General features: G+C 42.5%; 1 protein-coding gene across 1 annotated transcript in view; it reads left to right on the forward strand.

The window, feature by feature from the left end:
• Positions 1-308: 308 nt before the first annotated feature.
• Positions 309-15,484, forward strand: part of CD226 (CD226 molecule) — an 80,231-nt gene continuing 65,055 nt past the window's right edge. Inside the window, exons 1-3 of the mRNA XM_034996349.1 lie at positions 309-1,305; positions 6,868-6,939; positions 7,247-7,585. Coding sequence (XP_034852240.1) covers positions 6,894-6,939; positions 7,247-7,585 — 385 coding nt within the window. The 5' untranslated portion in view covers positions 309-1,305; positions 6,868-6,893. The remainder of the gene's footprint in view (positions 1,306-6,867; positions 6,940-7,246; positions 7,586-15,484) is intronic.

Here is a 15,484-nt window from a genome sequence, read left to right on the forward strand (position 1 = left end):
AATCTTAAGCAGGCTCCACACAACATGGAGCCTGATGTGGGGCTTGATCCCACGACCCTGAGATCATGACCTGAGCCAAAATCAAGAGTCAGATACTTGGGGTGCCTGGGTGGCTCAGTCGTTAGGCGTCTGCCTTTGGCTCCAGTCATGGTCCCAAGGTCCTGGGATTGAGCCCCACATCCGGCTCCCTGCTCCATGGGAAGCCTGCTTCTCCCTCTCCCACTCCCCCTGCTTGTGTTCCCTCTCTCGCTGTCTCTCTCTCTTTGTAAAAATAAATGAATAAAATCTTAAAAAAAAAAAAAAAAAGAGAGAGTCAGACACTCAACCAACTGAACCATCCAGGTGCTCCTGTATTTTCTTCTTCCATGCTTTCAGACACGCATGTGGTCTGTAGAAGAGGCCAGCCCTGCACGTGTGATGCACAGGGAAATGTGCGGGCTGGCTGCCTTCAGAACTGCCTTCTCCTCCTCAGACCCTGGCCTTTCTGCCCAGCATATCTGTGAACTGCCCCAACTGCACCTCAGCCACAGTCCCTCAGGGTGGTTAACTGACGGGGCATCTCCATTACCTACGAATCCAGAGAACAAATAAAACTATTTCTGTGGTCCTCTGGAACAACTTAGAAGCAGTTGTGATTTGAAGACATAGAAGCTGCTCAACTTGCAGGGAGAGTTCTTGGCAAATGCCAACTTGTGTGCTTTCTGTGTCAGAGTGGAAGATTAAAACACACAAAAAAAGAGTATCTAGAAGGCAGGATGGAAACACACTCAGATTTGGACAGAGATAAGAAGCAGCCTGCACTTCAGAGACTTCTGAATATGAAGTGCTTTGATTGGCAGGAAAACAAATGGGGAAGAGAAGGCAAAGTAACCAGCTGAAAGTTTTTGTGTGTACTTTTGAGTTAAGAGAACAGAGGATGAGAAGCACATCGTTTCCAACGGTAAAATTTTAGGGGGGTGGGGAAGAAAGGAACATAACTCAATGTGAATGTGGAATGAGTCTGAGTAGCTACGTGGTGAAGTAGGTACACTCCTTGACTGGTTTTGATCCTCCAAAAAGCCCTGCTTAATGAAATATTAGTGCTTTAATTCAGCCCCCACCTGGAGGAGCTCTGGAAGAGAGAAGAGCCCAAGAGCTTCCAGCTCTGGGACAAAAGCCCTGGCCGTTCCTGCCTTGCCAACCAAGGGAGAACAGGAAGATTGCCAGTGATGAGAAGGGGTGAAGTAAGGAGGCCACGACACACGGGAAGCCCCTAACCAGACACACGGCGGGAAAGGAGAGAGTGAGCAGAACAAACATCTCAAGGTTAGTAACCTTCTAGAAAAAAAAGAGTGGATGTGGCTGAGTTCACACTTTTAAGGTCAGTCTTGTGCAGCGGAGTGGAGACTGTCGATGAAATGGTGTCAAGTAGGTTCAGCAGGAAAAGAGCTGTCATTGGCTTGATGGTTGATGTCCTGTGAACCTGTAAGTTCAGCGATGGGCACAGTTCAGCAAGAGGGTGTCGTTTAGGTCCTTTCTAGAAGAATTGTACTTGTAGTCGGTCTGATGGCATGGTCCTTGAGAATAAGAAAATTGAGCTAATTTTACTAGTGTCCACACTATCAGGCTTAACCTTCCTTCCTTCAAGCAAGACCAAGCAAGGATGAACTTAAATAATAAATGCTCACTAGCTAAGTCTTTATTACCCTGTGCAGGGGTTGGTGACCTTTCTCTGTCATGGATCACACAGTTCCTATTGTCGGCTTTGTCGGCCTTGTAGTCTCTTTGTAGCTATTCATCAGAGAACAAAAACAGCCACGGACAATGTGTAAGCAAGTGAGCGTGGCCGAGTCCAAACAGACTATTTATAAGGGGTCAGACAGTAGGCTGGATTCAGCCCATGAGCCATAGTTGGGCAGAACCCTGTCCTGGAGGATCTCTACTGAAGCAAAACTGAAGTCTCTGCTTTGAATGGAAGCGAGTCCTTTATGGATGGTCCCCCAAAGGTAATCTAACGCCTGGGGCAGCTCTGTGACTTGCCGAAGTTCTAAGGGCCTTGTGGCTAGTGGTCTGAGGGAAATCACATGTCCTTCATTGGTAGCATTCTCTTGAGGTGATACTTTGAGGCAAGGAGCAGAAACCTAGGCTAAAACACTCCTGTTGAAGTCTTGCTGGAAGTAGGAGCCTCACAACAACAAGGACATCCCAGCCAAAGGCATACAAACTCTCACATCTGGGGGAAAAAAAAAAGGAGGAATGCCTCAGATCTTCCCAGCCTCAGTCCCTTCTTCTCAAAGTCTAGCACAGGCTTTTCATTTTGCAGCCCTTGGCATGTCAGCAGTTGTCTGAGCAAGTGTGGAATGGTAGCAGAGTAGGAGCAGTTCTCCAGCATACACGTCTGGTGGTTCCCCATGACACGCGGAAGGTTACCTACTTGGGTAACTGAGTAGAGACTAGAATCCTCCCAATGTCCAGAAAAAGCAGACATCTGGGAAAGCAGAACATGTTACAGATAGCAGAAGCAAGGAAGCTGAGGAGAGAGAGAGAATGTCTGCGTGTGTGGACAGCCTAAGAGAAGGGGACTGAGTGTCTGAAGGCTGTCACGCAGCCCAGGTCACCCAGGAGCATGTTGCGTGAGGCAAACTCGTGAGATGAATTTCATACTTATGTGGTTAGCTGAGACCTGTTCGATAGGGGAGAAGTCCAGTAATATTTTGATTAATGACTTCCTTGAGGATGGAGCTCTTTTATACAAACAGCTCTATTGGAAAAAAACCTCAAGCCAAAATTCCTTCATAAATCATGCAAAAAATGGCTCCCTACACAACAGAAATGCAGTCTCTATTTGTCTTTGGTTAAATGCTGATGAATAGGGTTCGTCCTTAGCAAAGTTGTAACAGCTGAACTTTATCTTCGGCTGCATGTCTTTCTGCACCTTCCGTTTGGATCCATAGCCTCCAGGGCCCCCAATTTTAGTCACTGCAGAATGCAAGCGCACGTCTGCTCTCTTCATCTCTCCACTAAATTGGCTTTGGATGCCTTGGAAATGAAGGGGTCACCGCACACTATTATCAGTTCATTCCCCTTTTCTCATAATCCTCCCATACCCCCGATTCTTTGCTGCTAGGGGAGGAAGCTCACTGAGGTCTTTGGAGCCTCTGAGAGTGGAGGATGCCGTGTTGCATCTAATGCTTGTCGGATCCGCAGCCAGTGCCCTGTAGCAGAGATCTGCTGTGTCCCTTTGTTCCTCTTACCTCCACCCGCACCTCTACCAACCTACCCAACCCTGACCACACACATTAATAAATATATAAACATTAATATAAAGCATGCAATGTTTGGCATGTGTTTAATAAGCACTTAGTAATTCTTAACATCATGAATCATTTATCTGACCACCTGGACTATGTTCTTCTGCATTATCTATTTCTAGCTGTTGTTAAGTTGTAGCATGGGACCGACTCCATTCTCAGCACGTACTGTGAGGCTCAATGTGCATTTGCAGACCAGGGTGGTTGAGGGACCACGTGCTCTCAATAAGTGCAAGGCCAACAGCAAAATGTGGTGGGTAGCTGTTGGAAAGACCAGAGGTGCATTTGGACTCCTGCTATTCACTAGCAGTAATTTTTGTTATTGAGGTGAAATTCAGACAACATAAAATTAAAGTGTATAGTTGAGTGGCATTTCGTACATTCATGGTGGTTCTGCAAGTACCATCTTTATCAAGTTCTAAAACATTTTCATTGTCCCAAAACAAAACCCTGTACCTTAAGCAGTCACTCCTGATTTCCTCTCCCTTAAGCCCCTGACAACCAATCAAATCGATAGATTTACTTATTCTGGGTGTTTCATATAAATGGAATCTTACAATATGTGACCCTTTGTGTTTGCCTTCTTTCACTTATCATGTTTTCAAGGTTCATTCATATTGTAGCCTGAATCAGTATTTCATTCCTTTTTATAACTGCTCAATATGACATTGTGTGGATATACCACAATTTGTTTATCCATTCTTCTGTTGATGGACATTTGGGTTGTTTCTACCTTCTGACTTTTGTGAATAGAGTTGCTATGAACAGTGGTATACAAGTATTTGTTTGAGTGTCTGTTTTCAGTTCTTTGGGGTATAAACCCACGACTGGAATTGCTGGGTCATATGGTTATTCTGTTTAACTTTTTGAGGAACAACCAAACTGTTTTCCACAGTAGCTGCACCATTTTACATCCCTACTGGCAGTGTTCAAGGGTTTCAACTTCACTACGTCCTTGTCAACACTGTTATTTTCCTTATTTTTGATTATAGCCATCCTAGTGAACATGAAGTAGTCTCTTTGTGGTTTCAGTTTGCATTTTTTTCTAATGACTAATGATGTTGAGCAACTTCTCATGTGCTTGTTGGTCATTTGTATATCTTTTTTGGAGAAATGTCTATTCATGTTTTTTGCCCATTTTTAAATTGGGTTATTTGTCTTTTTGTTGTTGAGTTGTAAGAGTTTTTTACATATTCTGGATCCTAGACCTTTATCAGATGTATGATGTGCAGATATTTTCTCCCATTCTTTAGGTTGTCTTTTCACTTTATTGATAATAAAAGATATTAAGTATTTTGAACTGTATAGGTCATATGGTGTCTATCACAAGATCACTCCAGGTAGTGTGTGTGTGTGTGTGTGTGTGTGTGTGTGTGTGTGTGTGAAGGGACACAGTTCTAAGACAGGGCACAATGCATGGGGGGCCAGTTAGGAGGATACTTTCTTGAGGGCTTCAGGAATTCTTGGGACTGGGTGTAACTCTGGTTTTATAGTTTTATTTTTTGCTGGTACCTATCAAGAGGAAGTCCTGTAGTTAAGATTTAATTGATGGAATTAATTTTTCTGACTCAGATATAAATCCTCAATGCCCCTTACCACCTCAGTCCATTCTCTACAGGCATCCAGGTTATCTTTCAAAAAGGGAAAACTGTCCACATCACTTGCTTCCATAAAATATTTAGTGGCTCTGTGTTGCTGTCAGACTTGTGTTTATTTATGCCATAGGCATGTGTCCCAGGGACTGTGTTTGGTGCTGGAGTTACAGATGTAAGCAGGATGCTGTGATTTCTGATGGCCAGGTTTGAACTTCTCCATGGGTATCATTTAAGATACTTTCAATCTGGACCCAACGTTGTTTTTGTCTCTTTCCCACCCCCTAGACCGTAGTCACACCATCTCCCTAAAATTTCCTCTGTTGTCATCTCTTTATCTCCTTCTCTTCCTTCTGCACTTGGAAAGTCTTAGGTTGGAAAGCCCAGGATCTGGTGCATTTTTTCCTTTGAAACCTTTTCCAATTAGAATGAATTTTTCCCTCTCTGGGCTATGCTAATACTTGCTCAAATTTGATTTCTATAGAATTATCAGTCTTGTTATAATAAACTGCCTCTGTGATCTGTCTCACCCAATATATTACTACGCCTTGAGAGCAGAGACCAAGTCTTGCACCTCCAGGTCCTAGGCAGGGTACCTGGTACAGCTCACTAAAATTTTGGACGGATTGTTTTTTTGAATTACTTGCAAAACAGAGATACCTCATCTAACTGTATCATACAGCTGTTACAGGTACAGATAATATCATAGGTGTGGAAAATAAAATGCTCTGTAGACATGAGGTGGCACTATGCAGTACCATATGTATACATTCTAATTTCATACTGTTGATTTCTTGCTTCCTGAAAAAGTTCCCTGGTTAAATACTGATGTTGAACAGTAGACACCTACTGATAAACTTTGGTATTGAAACCAGGTTCAGAGTTGACCTTAGGCAACATTGTCTTTAGTGATTCCTGTTCCCCGCTTCCAGTTTTTACCTACCTTTTATTTTGACCCTCTTATCAGGGGCCAAATGCATTCATGTAATTCCTCTCACTATAGAGGCAATAATGTATTTTTATACCAACCTGGTAATATATTCCTAACAAGTTCTTAAGAAACTGAACTGTTATTTTACATGACGGAAAGGAACAATGATGAACCTAAAAAATCAATCACGTTTTGATATTGTACTATAATTATATAAGATGTAACCATTGGGGGAAACTGGGTGAAGAGTACTAGGGTGCTCTCTGTACTGTCTTTTCAAATTACTATGTCTCTGTAACTATTTCAAAATAAAAAGTTTAAAGAAATCATCCATAATGGTAGATTTGTGTATGTCCTGAGCCTCGATGCTTTTGTAACTGGAGGTCCTTCCGTGGTCCCTTCATCTAATCCAAAGCAAATGCCTGAGGTCTATGAAAATGTTGAAGTAAAAGGAAGGCCATGCCCAACCACAGTCCACATTGGTGGAGCCTCCAAACCCACCCCTGACACCCCAGGCCCCTCCCCTCCTCCCTTCAGTCTCTGCTCCAACGTCAAGTTCTCAGTGAAGACTTCCCAGACCTTCCTGCTAAAAGAGAAACACTACCACCCATACTATCCTATCCCCACTTTCCTGCTTTGTGTTTTCCTCGTGCACTTACCACATATAACTTACTACAGTTTTTACTTTTTTATTTCAGTTTCTGTATTCTCCCACTAGAATGTAAGTTCCATGATGGCAAGGACTTTTTTTTTTTTTAATTTACTGTTGTGTCCTAATTGCCTAGAGCAGAATCTGGCCATTCACTGATTTGTTCAATGAATGAATCTTTGTGGAAAATAAAAGCTTGAAAATAAGCTATTTCCCCGAGAGAGAGAGAAGTGATTCAAATCTGCTCATTCTTGTGTGAGAGCAAACCTGACTTTGAAGCTAAGACCTTTTTCCTGTGTTCATACTTCAGAAGAAAGATACTACTGATAATATCTGAGAGGAAGGAAGCAGTGCATTGTGCTGGGCCTCTGCATGTAACATTACATAAATTGTCTTTTTTTATAGACCAGCCTCCCAAACGGTTTCCAGAGATGGATTATCTTACTTTCTTCTTGGCTATTCTTCACGTATACAGAGGTAAAGATAATGTCTTCATTTAAAAAATTTACTTCTTTTTTGGTCTTATAGTGTGATGTGTTTAGAATTTATAATGCTCTTTAGTTGGCTCAGGTAATTTCTCACTTGTTTAGGAAATCTACAAGTTACAAATACCTCTTATCGGCAGTGGAAACCTTTTTAGACTAAGGTAGAAACTGTTAGCCTTTAGCATGATCTCAATTTGCTATCTTGTGAGGTCTTATAAAGCTTAGAATAAGCTTAAGGTATCTATTTGGTGTTTCAATCATCAAGCCTAACTGAATAAATGTGATGTTGTGTATTTCAGCTCTATGCGAAGAGATGTTTTGGGACACAACTGTTAAACTTGCTGAGAATATGAGTCTAGAGTGTATCTATTCATCACTGGACACCTTAACTCAGATGGAATGGCTCAAGATCAATACAACAAACAGAGAGCTCATAGCCATTTTCAGCCCTACCTATGGTTTGAGTGTAAGACCACCCTATACTGATAGGGTTTATTTTTTAAATTCCACCATGGCGTCTAATGATATGACCCTGTCCTTTCATAACGTCTCTGAGGCCGATGTTGGCTTCTACTCCTGCTTTCTTCATACTTTCCCACATGGACATTGGGAAAAGGTGATCCAGGTGGTTGCATCAGGTGAGTGGATGTTTTATTTACCTTTTTACCCATCTACGACATTTGATTCTTAAAGCCCCAGTAGAAACTACAAAATGCTTTATCATGTGTTTGTGGGATTTTCCAATTTCACTTCTATATCTTATGATATTATTGTTTTAAGGAAATAGTTCTGTGAATCAGTTTCATTTTTCTTAATGTGCTATCATTTGTGAGTAGAATAAGCATCTGACAAATTTGAATGTAGTAGGAGAAAAGCCCAGGTTTTCTATTGTCTCAATAATGACTAGAGCATAGGGATGCCTGGGTGGCTCAGTCGGTTAAGTGTCTGCCTTCGGCTCAGGTCATGATCCTGGGGTCCTGGGATTGAGTTCCATTTTGGGCTCCTTGCTCTGTGGGGAGCCTGCTTCTCCCTCTGCCTTCCGCTCCCCCTGCTTGTGCTCTCTCTCTCTCACAAATAAATAAACTCTTAAAAAAATAATAATGACTAGAGCTTAGACTAAACTGATGTTGGCAGCGTTTGGGTTCAGGACCAGATACCTCCCCATCTGAGCTTCCTCCTGGTGATGGAGTACTGCTTCCTTCTGCTAAGCACTCAGTGCTGGCTTCAACCTCTGTGTGTTCAGAGTCCTCTCTGTAACCAAATCTAGACTTATTAGTGAATCTGGGCAGAGTTCATGCACTGGCTCCATTTTTTGCTTCATCCAAGTTCCTAAGAGAGGACACTTCAGAAACTGCAAGGTGTCATTTCAAGAAGGATCAAATGATCTCCTAGATATTTTCTGCTATGCCTACCAGGGACTATGGTTTGGTGCTTAGTGAGTTAGTCCTTCGAATAATAGCCACATGGATTGGGTATGGTATATTGGAAAAACATGGTTTTTCTAGCCTTTACTTTCTGCAAAACCTTATGTTAGCTGCTCGATCCCTCTGTATCTCAGGCTTCTGAATAGTAAACTGAGTTAATAATACCATTCTCTTTGTTGAATGGCTTAGGGATCATATGGTTAAAGACCTATGGCAGTCAGGGGCTGGTGGGTGTTATTATTGTCACTATTATTATTCCCTACACTTTTGATACAAAATGACTAATGATGAAATTTTCAGATGTCAGTAATAGTCTAGGGAAGGAGATAGTTTGGAACCATGTGTTTCTTGTCTGGAGTCTCTAAAATTGTATCCCAAATGGACATTCAGCAGAACACATTATGTGACATGTGCTAGAGTGCTTTCTTTTCAAGGGATATATATTATAAAAGGACAATTTACAATATTGCTAAGGGATAGCAAATAGTCAGAAGGTAAGGAAATTTCCCATGTGTTAGTTTTCTTTTTCTCTGTGGATGTAGCTAAGCTCAAAAATAGTTTTGTGTATATGACTGAGGCTTACAAAGTGTCTATTAGCAAAATCTCTTTAATGAAATATTTATTATTGAGTCCATTTTGTCATTGAACTCCTCATTCGCTGTTGGGTACAGTCACCTGTTGAGTGCTGTCTGCAAGTTTTTCGTGTATGGACCACTTTTGATTAGCCATGCAGATGAAGGAGAGGATTGGCAAGGGCCTTCGAGTAGAGTGAGTTATTCGACACCTGGCCTGAACAACCAAGGCAAGAACGAGATGGGACCCTTCACCCTTCATGTGGTGAGCTTTTGCAGCCTGGGTCCCAGATCAAGAATTCCAATTTCTGCCAAAGAAATTCCGATGAAACATAGGTAGAATAATGGTCACCGGGCACAGGGAGGTGGGGAAATGGGGAGCTGTTGTCAAAGGGTACACAGTTATAGTTATATGGGATGACTTCACCTAGAGATCTAATGCCCTGCATGAGGACTGCAGTTAATAATATTCCATTAGGGGCGCCTGGGTGGCTCAGTCGTTAAGTGTCTGCCTTCGGCTCAGGTCATGATCCCAGGGTCCTGGGATCGAGCCCCACATAGGGCTCCCTGCTCAGCGGGAAGCCTGCTTCTCCCTCTCCCACTCCTCCTGTTTGTGTTCCCTCTCTTGCTGTGTCTCTCTCTGTCAAATAAATAAATAAAATCTTTAAAAAATAAAAATAATACTGCATTAAACCCTGGACATTTCCTAAGGGAGTAGATTTCAGGTGCTCTCACCACAAAAGAAAAATGGTAACTATGTGAGAAGAAATGTAAATTAGCTTGATTATAGTAATTGTTTCAGTATATATATATCAAATGATTGTATTGCATGCCTTAAGTATATACATTTTTAAAAAAGATTTTATTTATTTATTCAAGTGAGAGAGAGAGAGAGAGTGAGTGGGGGGGGGGGCAGAGAGAGAAGCAGGTTCCCTGCAAGCAGGCTTCCTGCTGATCAGGGAACCTGACCTGGGGCTCCAACCCAGGACCCTGAGATCATGACCTGAGCCGAAGGCAGACGCTTAACCAACTGAGCCACCCAGGCACCCCGAATATATACATTTTTAATTAAAAAAAAAACAAAAAAACCCAAACAACAGGCAGTTTGACCTCTTCTGAAAGTTTAGGTTAGAGGATAGAGCTAAATTGTTGGGAACTGAGTTGTGATTGCCATACCAAGGTAGGATTTTTAGCATTATATATGAGCAATTTTGGCAATATTTCTTGCTTTTATCATCCAGATTTATTGCTCCTATTATTTTCTTGAAGTTAGGCAAAGGGAGATCTTCTGGGGCCTTTTCAAATACAGTGGTACGATTTTCAGTCAGTTACTGGTCAAAGATAGGAGTGCCGTCTCTCCACATAGATGAATTCTTCATGATGGTATTCTTAAGTGTGTTTCATCATGATTGTTTTTGATCATTTATATTTTTAAGTAACAGATTGCAGTAATGGGCCAGTGAGAGTATTCCACTCATTTTCGAGACTTGGAGGAATTCCTTTTTTAAAAAAAAACTAAAAATGATAGTGAATTTAAAAAATATAGTAGCCATATTTCAAAGTTAACCTTACATATACTTGAAGTTTTCTGTGTGTGCTTTATTAACATTGTATCCGGACCTATAAGTATTGCACGCATGTGTAGCCTAAAGGGAGATTTGATGATCTATTTAATAATACAAGATTGGAGTTGGAATCCAGAAATCCTAATTTGTGTAAAAGTTTATAAGAACTTCAAAAGGATAAAGTAACTGAACCATATGCTCTCTAAATATACTGATTTCTCCTCTTTGCTGAGAGCTGACTATGTATGAGGAACTTGGTCAGTATCTTCTCATTTAACCCCGTTGCCCACTTGGATGTAGATATAATCTTGATTTTATAGGCAAGAACTTGAAGTGTGGTGAGGTCCAATATCTGGCCAAGTTCTCAGACCTTGTATGTGCCCCATTGGATAAAACTGCAGTGAGGAATGGAAAAGGACAGCTGGGGGGACATGGAGCTGCAGGGACTCTCAAATGAGAAGTCAACCATTGTACATCCTTGCTGCCCCACCCCCCACCTGGGGCTTTCAGCTCAGAGCTGGAGAGCAAATGGGACAGTCTTGTGCTGAATAAACGGTGCTGTTAATGCAAATTTGTGTTAAAAGATGATTAGCATCACAGAAGCCTTCCTCAGTTGGGAACTGATGTGGAGGACTTAGTGGTAAGAATGGCTGCATTTATTTTATTGCTCCAAGGGAAAAGCAGCTGGGGTGGCTTGGGCGGGAACCTTCCAGAGGCAACCACTTCATGGCAGAGTTTGTGGTGGAAGTGGATCCTGCTGAAAATTACTGCAGCCCATGTCTCTGGCCTTACTAGTCCGTTCAAGTGAATGTAGTTACACTTATGGAAATGTACCCGCCAGATGGGCGGCCCACCCACACTACTCTACTACCTAACTTTCACCAGGTGCCTCCTGGGCATGAACCAAATGTCCTCTCCTCTAATGTTTGTGAAACACCATGGCGGAGGTAACGTGTTCCCATCGTGCAGCTGATGGAAGGGTTCAGGGTCATTACCCACCTGGAGGTTGTGAGCTGTCCAGTCGCAGCACCAGGGTGAGACCCTTCGATGTTTGTGAAGTGCCAGAAGTGAGATGGAGGGGAGTTGGATTCCAACACAGTGAGCGGGGAGGCTCAAGGATCAAGTCACGCTGGATGTTGACAACATGGAAGGATTTTTCCCAAGATAGAGAGACAGATGAGGGAAGGAGAGAGTACAGAGGGTGCAAGGAAAGGGTGACATCCACGCAGGGAGAGAGCACGGAGCTCCAGCAGGATGTGGTTCCTGCCCTGAGCTCTGTGGCCCCTTGCCGCCACGAGGGGTAACCCAATAGGAAGAAACAGGGGTGCCCGCGCCAGCCAAGGGGCTCAGCACGTGATGTGCTGGGGTCCCAAGTAAGGTTTTATGCGGTAGATTCTAAGTTGAAAAAAAGAAGTTGAAGCCCACGGGGGCAGCCCAATGTCACAAAGAGCCTGGGCAGTTTGGTTGGCTCGGATCTTGCTGTGCCTCATGGAGTCTGAACTTTACTCTGGGAAGACCGGGGGTAGCCACTGAACATTTTTCAGAGGGAGACACATACACCAGTTTTTTTCACCACCTACAGGATTGAATTAGTTGTAGCTTATAGGAGGGGAAGAGTTTAAGGTCAGAGTAAACAAGTAATATTTTGTGGATTGGAACACTTATTCACTGCTGGTAGAAGTATACATTAGTATATCTATCATATTATAGGTATTGGTAATATTCAGGATTCGCCTGAGAAACAGACCAATAGGACGTATATGTATACAGAAAGAGATTTATTACAAGGAATCAGCTCATTGATTATGGAGACTGGCAAGTGTGGGCCCATAGGCTGGAGTCCCAGGAAAGACAAAGGTGCAGATGAAGTTAGAAGGCCGTCTGCTGGAGATTTCCCTCTTGTCTGGGGAAGCGAGGCTTTTTGTTCTATTCAGACCTTCAACTGATTAGATGAGTCCCACTCACATTATAGAAGGCAGTCTGCTTACTCAGAATTCACCAATTTAAATGTTAATCTCATCCAAATGTTTCAGTGAGTGGCACTAGAGAGGAAAAGAGGTTCCTTTAATATTGGGGACACCAGAATTCATGGAAGTCCCAAGAAATCCCATAATGGGAGGGGTTCTAAAGACCATGCTGCCCTATGTCCTGATTGGGGTCCTAAGCAACCCAGAATCATCATCAATATGTGCTTTCCTCTGGCTACTTGTTTGTTTTCTAATGTTGGGGTAATGTCAGGATTTAAATTTTATTTAAAGCTGGAAAAGGGGAAGTGTCCCAGATCTGGCTTGTGTCAAAGTGTGTGCTGATTTTTGGGAGCTGAACCCACTTATCCTTATTCACTCAAGTCTTTATTCAGAACCTACTATATTCGAGATAATGTCTGTGGTTGGAAGCTAGAAAGACGTGGATCTCAGCTCTAAGTGGTATGCAGAGTACTAGGGGAGAGAAAGGCTGTGTACTGCAAATTATAATTAAAGAGTGAGTGCTATTGTAGTTCTGCAGAATATAGGATTTACTTTTAACCAGAAGATTCAGGGTAGATTCCCGGCAAAGGGGGAATTTGAAGTTAACCTTGAAGGAGGTAAGTCAGAATATTTAGACATGGAGATGGGTGGAGTAGCATTTAGGGATAATTGCTTTATTTATTTATTTCAGACACAGAGAGAAAGAGAGAGAGAGGGAGCACGAGTCGGGGGAGGGTCAGAGGGAGAGAGAGAACCTCCAGCAGACTCCCTTTGAGCACGGAACCCGGTGCGGGCTTGATCTCATGACCCTGAGATCAGAAGATCAACTGACTGGAGCCATCCAGGTGCCCCAGAATCGCTTTAAATATTATCTAGAAAAAAGATAGTTTTGGTTCTGCTTTGACTACTTTGCAAGGAATTTTCATTTTCTAAAAATGACTCCAACATTACCACAAATAGCAATAGCACTAACAGCCATACCTTTCAAACTCAGCCAACACAAATGCTCTGGTCAACAATTAATGCAGTTTATTCTGGTCCACAGTTCGTGGCTTAGTTTATCTCCACGTGTTGACTTAATGCTTCAAAAGGCATAGGAATCTAGATCTATGCTGTGATTATATTTTATAGTCTATCCTAAGATATTTGCACATTTTGATTTCAGCTCCTATCTCTCCCAAATTCAGAAGGCAGGAAGAAAACGTAGGAAAATGGCACTATCTTTTCTATGAGTGACAGGTACAAAGTGATGCAGGGAAAGCTTGGTCTGAAGGATGCTTTTGCCTGTCAGAGGAGATGCCAGACAGGGCTGAGAAGGCCACGGGAGGAGAAGCTTTCTTGCCCTCCTGTGACAAGAGTCACCACTGCATGCCAGCATGTTTTGTCCTTGTGTGGACCCTGGGTTCTTTCAGCTTTGCCCATCATATACATCTCTATCACTTTGAAGTTGTTTGGTTTTTAAGTGAGGTGGAGAAATAAAGAATAGTTTCAAATCTACTCTTTAAAGAATTAAGACATAAACTCTTTCTTAAGGTCCATTCTTACCAGCTCAGAAATAAGTCAGGAAAGTTTTCTTGTACACACACACACACACACGAATAAAAAATGTTTCTGGAAATGTTACATTTCAGCAGTTTTTCATTTAAGAAGGAAAAAATATATTAAATAGTACCTATAAGAAACAGTCAACTGATGAAACAGAAACATTTTAAAGGCTTAGAACTCTTCCTCCTTAATAAAATAAAACAGAATATAGAGAAGCAGTTGATAAGGAACGTTTTTTTTTAAGACTCGCGTAAGCAAGGTTATGGTCACTGAACTTCTCAAGGGTGAAATTAATGGGAATCTGAAAGTGGAATAGTTACCAGAACCCACGCCAAGGTTGTTTTTATTGACTTGCTTTCCATTTGCGAAGCCAGGGAAGAGCATGCTTGAGAGTACTATCACCATGAGATTCAACTCTCAGGCTTTGGGGGAACAGCTCTGTAATCAAAAGTAAAAAAAGAGACAAAAAACAGTCTGGGGTAGTGGGGGAATCAAACCTCAAAAAGAAGACAATACTGGATTGATATACATAATTAAATTTCATAATGTAATGGCTGATTAAGTTTAACAAACCAGCACAGGTCCACATTTGGGTTTCGTGAGAGCAGCATCCTCTGTCCATCTGAATGCACAGAGGGTTACACTTTCACTAGGTACCTCTATGCCCAGTATTGGGCACGTGTCCACCATAGCAACATCCAGAAGAAAACTTTTCCTTTAGATTTATTCGAAAATGTACTCAGGCAATCCAGAGCAGGGGATGAAATTGGCTGTGATCTTTGCAGCTGTTTTGTTCATTTATACAAACTCTACCCTTCCTTGAGTAGATACTTTTATTTCTAAGATGACCCTAGGGTGGGGGCAGGTATTTGGCTGAATTTCCTCAAGGGAATGAGCTACAAGCTAAAGTTTACAAAGAACTTTGCCCTGTGGCTGTTGAAGATTATTATTATTATTTTGAGAGAGAGAGAGAGACCACGCAAGTGGAGGCGGGGAGAGGAAGGGCAGAGGGAGAGAGATTGAATCTCAGGCAGGCTCCATGCTCAGTGCCTGATGTGGGGCTCTGTCTCACGACCCTGAGATCATGACCTGAGCCAAAATCAAGAGCACTTAACCGACTGAGCCACCCAGGCACCCCATTGAAGATTTTATTAGTGTAGGTAGAGGTGTATAGTCCTCAGGTTTTCCTTTCTTTCTTTTTCCTTTCTTTAACTTTCAGTGATCAGGAAAACTCACACCTCTTTACCACCGCTGCTGTCTCCCCAGCGCTCAAGGCGGTGCCGACCACAGTATCTGGAACATGTTTCCTCTTGAGAGTGGGTGCTGGTGGGGGTGTAGGTGCTAGTGCAGGGTGGGGATTTCGGCTTCATGTGTAAGAGCTGTCCGAGGGACTGGAACATGCTTCAGCCCACGCAGGTTGGTCGAGACTCCTCCCCTGGACTGTCTCAGCATCTCTATTTTTTT

This window comes from Mirounga leonina, unplaced genomic scaffold (assembly GCF_011800145.1).
Source record: "Mirounga leonina isolate KUSES-001 unplaced genomic scaffold, KU_Mleo_1.0 Mir_93, whole genome shotgun sequence".
NCBI lineage: Eukaryota > Metazoa > Chordata > Mammalia > Carnivora > Phocidae > Mirounga > Mirounga leonina.